Source organism: Vicia villosa, linkage group LG3 (assembly GCF_029867415.1).
Source record: "Vicia villosa cultivar HV-30 ecotype Madison, WI linkage group LG3, Vvil1.0, whole genome shotgun sequence".
Classification (NCBI taxonomy): Eukaryota; Viridiplantae; Streptophyta; class Magnoliopsida; order Fabales; family Fabaceae; genus Vicia; species Vicia villosa.
In genome coordinates this window covers 93,616,493-93,621,792 of record NC_081182.1, presented here as the reverse complement: position 1 = coordinate 93,621,792, position 5,300 = coordinate 93,616,493, and the positions used below count along the sequence as shown (strand labels likewise).

Sequence of the window (5,300 nt, the reverse complement as noted above, 5' to 3'; positions counted from 1 at the left end):
TGGGCTCTAATTTTAAGGCCCAAGTCCTATAATTTTTCGGGCCTGACGGGCCAGCCCATATGGGCTAGCCCATTTTAACAGCTCTAGTTTAAGGAACACAGTAATAAACTTTTTTCACCCTTATACATTTTCTTCATAAATAAAATACAATTTTATAAATACATTAAATTATTAAAAAAAAGACTATACCAATTTTTTTTTATCAAAAATAAAGAAGCCAATTGTAATGTTTGGTTAGAACGTGAGGAAGAAGAAAGAGAGAGACATTGTCCGTGTTTTTGTGAGACTCGATCGGAAAAGCCTCAGAAAACAGAATAGAATAGAATGTCAACACATCTGCAAGATCCACCTTCAAACTCAAACTACAATCCCAATGCCACATCATCAACACCCCCTCCCAACCCCTTCATCCGCGGCAGCATCAACGGTGTCGCCACCGCTCAACACGGCGGCGAATCCCACTCTCACCACCGGAGAGCGCACTCCGAGATCAACTATCGTCTCCCCGACGAAATGATGGAACTATCACCGTCAAATCCATTGAACGGAGGAGGCTCCTCGACCGCCAGCCTGGAGGAGATCGGATCGGAAGACGATCTGTTCTTCACCTACATTGACGTGGAGAAGCTCGGAAATGGATCGGATCAAAGCGGTTACGGTAACGGAGCGGGGACGAGCGGTCAAAATGATGGAGAGAAGAGTTTGAATGAAGCTACTACGCCGAGGACGAGGCATAGACATAGCTGCTCTGTTGATGGTACGACGTCGACGACGAGTATGCTTGGAGAGATCATGGATGCGAAGAAAGCTATGCCTCCGGATAAACTCGCGGAGCTTTGGACTCAGGATCCAAAGCGTGCCAAGAGGTTTTTGTTGATCATTGCTATAATTGTTTTTATTGATTTATCTTCATTTGATAATGTATCAAGTTTTCTGTTCTTAAATTATAATCATTATAGTTGTCATTATTAATTTGTGATTAATTTGCGTTGTTATTAGATACATGATTATTTGTAAATTTGAAAATGTAAGTAGTTGATTATGATTTTTCGGTAAACTAACATTATCTGATCTCGAAGTATATTGATTTTTTACAATGTTGATTTTGAAATAGGAATTTTAGTATTGGCATTTTGGTGTTATTTGATGATTGCGATTTTGTTGTGGTTGTGTGAAGTGTGAACTATGGAGATTTTGAAATCGCTGTTAACCTTCTTGTTTTGTGCAATAACTATGTTAAATCTAATGATAGAATCTTAAGAGGTAATATATAATCTTTCTCTTTTCGTTTAGATTATTCAATTTTTTTTTCATTGGTTGCTATTTCCTAAGAAGAATGCATATAGAAGTAAACAACTACTGTGGAATTGTAATTTCTAACAACTTTATGTCCTTGTTGAGTGTTTGAAATGGGATGGGAGATGGAAATGTTACTGAGGTTTATGCCAAAGATGATACTTTTGTTTCGGATTATTTTCAATAACTGCATTTTAGTAATTGTTATGGATTTGTTTCAACTACAAATTCATAAGTGTTGTTGTTATGTATATAGAATACTTGCGAATAGACAATCTGCTGCGCGTTCAAAAGAGAGAAAGGCCCGTTATATACAAGAGCTTGAGCGCAAAGTTCAGACCCTTCAAACAGAGGCCACAACTCTCTCTGCTCAATTGACATTATATCAGGTTGGTGTCAACTTATATTCAGAAGAATATCTGTATTTTTATTCTGCCGTAGTAAAAACACTTAGATGTTTAGTCTAATCTTTGACAATCCATTTTGTTTGTTGGAGCTGCATTTCATGCGAGGTTTTGATATGATACTGCAGTTTCTTTCCTTTTTGTGGCTTTTGATTTTTGTCTGAGGATTCTAATGATATGACATTATTGGACGGTGGACATACTCTTCTTGTATTTCTCTTCACAAAATCCTTTCTTTTTTTGGGTACTGAAATCTACATATTTCTTGATCATGTCACAGAATAGTAATTTCAATTCACAAATTATTTTAGTAATTCCTAGTATGGATATTGTTTTTCAATTGAGCTTCACTATTTGTCAACTTCAGTTTGTATGCACAAAACTTATGACTGATGAATCTTACTCATCACTTGTTGATTTTTTAGAGGGACACAAGTGGTCTGAGTACTGAAAATACCGACCTTAAGCTCCGTCTGCAAGCCATGGAACAACAGGCAAACCTTCGAGATGGTAGCTACTATTAACTAAATCACTTTCTTATGATACAACTAGATACATGTTTTGCATATTTCAAATGATAGTTTTTAAGATAATCTCGTTAAAATTAATTAATGATGTTGAAATTTGTTTCTGATTTTATGTAGCTCTTAATGATGCGTTGATGAAGGAAGTTGAGAGGCTTAAGATTGCTACTGGAGAGGCAATGAACCCCTCTGAATCATATAATCTTGGAATGCACCCGATGCAATTCGCAGGGTCAAATTTCTTTTCAATGCCGCAACAACATTCAGGTCCTTCTAGTCACCAGAACATACAATTTCCTCAATTCGGTCACTCTCCATCTAACATGCCAACTCATCAGCTGCAACAGACCAATTCTCACCAAATGTCAGAAATGTTGCAAAACGATCACCTCGGTCGTTTTAAGGGACTTGACATCAGTAGTAAAGGATCAGCCCTCGTGAAATCTGAAGGTCCCTCAATATCTGCAAGTGAGAGTAGCACTACATTTTGAATTTAACCTAAAAAACTTCTTGACCTGCTGACTTATTTATGGTATTCCATTCTTGTCATCTGTCCATAGTGTTGACATGTAGTCATATAAATGAAAGTTTAGTCATATAAATGAAAGTTCTCTGTTTCATTAAACATTCAACTTAGATTAAAAATCAATTCTTGATTGTTTATTCTTAGGGATGCTCCCCAAAAAGGGGACGCGCCCTTGTGGTTTTGTCGCAAAAAGTTCACGCAATCATGTCGAAGCGTGGCATTTTGGTGTTGTGGGTTGTAATATTAGGAATGAAAGGTCATTCTCTTCTTTTGGTGTCTTTGTATGTTGGGATGGTTTTTGATTCCTCCATGGTCATGTGTATCATCACCATTTACATGATACTAATTATGTAAACTGTGATTTGTTGTATTGTTCCAATTCAAGGATGTGTGAAATGCATTATCCAAAACGGAAAAGGATATGTAAGAAGTACTTCTAGTACTTTTAGTAATGTCTTGTTATTGTTATCATTATAGTCTTAGGTGATTGTACTGCATTTATTTTGTGTAGCTCTAAGTAATAAGTGTCTTCATCAACCATGAGTTCAAAGATAAGGTTTTGAAAGATCTCATCCATGTATTATGATTTTGGCTTTTCCAACAGAAGCTGTCCTTTGTCTTTAAAGTCTTGGTGATAAGAATGCCAACCCCCTCATGGTTCAGTGATGTACGTTTTAACTCTTGTCTATTTTTTTTTGTCTTACAAGACATTAATACTCAAAATCTACTTGGAGGGCCCCAATACTAGAACATGGATAAGGCAGCATTGTCTCTTTAGCAGCTGTCCTATTTAACGAGTCGCTGCTTGTTTTGATAGCTGGGTAATACGATGAAGGAAAACACATAGGAGTGTTTTTTAAATATTAGATTTTTTTTTTTTTTTAAATTTTGGTATTCAACTTGTGACTGATTAATTCAAGAGGATCAATTTCATCGTTCACTGACGGGGGTCCTGTTTAAAGCTTCTATATGTATTGATCCAACCCAAAGATTATTAGTACTAACAAAATTTAAATTAGAGACATTATGAGGAGCATTGGACCAAAGTCCTAACTTATCACTAGACATAAGTCCTACCTGTTTCTAATATACATGATGCTTGAATGCTACACAAATATATGTAATACTCGTCTCAACCTCCAACACCAATACTCGTCACTGGTTTCTCTTGAACCTAAAACTCAACATAAATCATCGCCAGTGCAAGGCCACATCAATGGTTCCCATGAACCGAAAAACATCTCAACATAAGCATCGGCGACAACATTAGCTTTTCCTAGATGATAATTCAAACCAAAATCATAATCTTTCAATAACTCTAACCACCTTCGTTGTCTCATATTCAATTCCTTCTGATCAAACAAATACTTCAAACTCTTATGGTCTCTAAACACTTCAAATCTAGAACCATAGAGATAATGCCTCCAAATCTTCAATACAAACACAACAACAGTAAGCTCTAAATCATACGTAGGATTACTCTTTTCATGAACTCTCAACTGCCTCGATGCATAAGCAACAACTTTATCATTTTGCATAAGCACACCTCCTAAATCCATCTTAGAAGCATCACAGTAAACCATAAATGATTCTTCCGAATTAGGTAATATCAAAATTGGTGTCGACGTCAATCTCTCCTTTAACTCGATAAAACTCTCTTCACAATGAAGATCCCACACAAAATCCTTACCCTTGCACGTCAACTTCGTTAACGGAAGTGCCAACTTAGAAAAACCTTCAATGAACCTTCTATAATAACCAGCTAATCCCTAGAAGCTTTGAATCTCGGTAGCCGACTTAGGAGTTTCCCATCTCAACACGACATCTACTTTAGACGAATCCATGGCAATGCCATCACTAGAAATGACATGACCAAGAAAACTAACCTCTTTCAACCATAACTCACACTTGGACAACTTAGCATACAAATTCCTCTCTTTCAAGACTTGCAACACCTACTTCAGATGCTCAGCATGATCTGATTCCGATTTAGAGTAAATCAAAATATCATCAATGAACACCACCACAAATCGATCTAGATACTCATGAGAAATACGATTCATGTACTCCATAAATACTCCCGACGCATTAGTAACACCGAAGGGCATCACAGAATACTCATAATGTCAATAACGTGTCCTGAAAGCCGTCTTCTGCATATCCTCATCTTTCACTTTAATCTGATGGTAACTTGATCTCAAGTCAATCTTACTAAATACACAAGCACCAACCAATTGATCCATCAAGTCATCAATTCTTGGAAGTGGATACTTGTTCTTGATTGTCACCTTATTCAATTGCCTGTAATCAATACAAAGTTTCATACTTCCATCCTTCTTCTTAACCAACAACACTAGAGCTCCCCACGGCGACAAACTAGGTCTCACAAACTTCTTCTCAAGCAATTCTTCCAATTGCTTCTTCAATTCTGACAACTCTGATGCGGATATCTTGTACGGTGCCATAGACACGGGTCTAGTACCAGGTACAACATCAATAGAGAACTCAACTTCTCTCTCAGGCGGTACATTAGGAATTTCATTAGGGAAA

General features: G+C 36.9%; 1 protein-coding gene across 1 annotated transcript; it reads left to right on the top strand.

Moving 5' to 3' along the window:
* The first annotated feature begins 216 nt into the window (after positions 1-216).
* On the top strand, positions 217-4,308 carry LOC131662165 (transcription factor RF2b-like). Its single transcript, XM_058931872.1, has 4 exons — positions 217-866; positions 1,553-1,685; positions 2,126-2,210; positions 2,345-4,308. Exons 1-4 carry the CDS (start codon positions 325-327, stop codon positions 2,713-2,715), a joined length of 1,131 nt encoding a protein of 376 aa, XP_058787855.1. The 5' UTR covers positions 217-324; the 3' UTR covers positions 2,716-4,308.
* Positions 4,309-5,300: the final 992 nt, after the last annotated feature.

Bases quoted from the DNA above. Each gene is read 5' to 3' on its own strand.
- LOC131662165 (XM_058931872.1), top strand. From the start codon at position 325: ATGTCAACACATCTGCAAGATCCACCTTCAAACTCAAACTACAATCCC. The intron at 867-1,552 runs GTTTTTGTTGAT...TTATGTATATAG, and splicing joins GATCCAAAGCGTGCCAAGAG to AATACTTGCGAATAGACAAT. The intron at 1,686-2,125 runs GTTGGTGTCAAC...TTGATTTTTTAG, and splicing joins CTCAATTGACATTATATCAG to AGGGACACAAGTGGTCTGAG.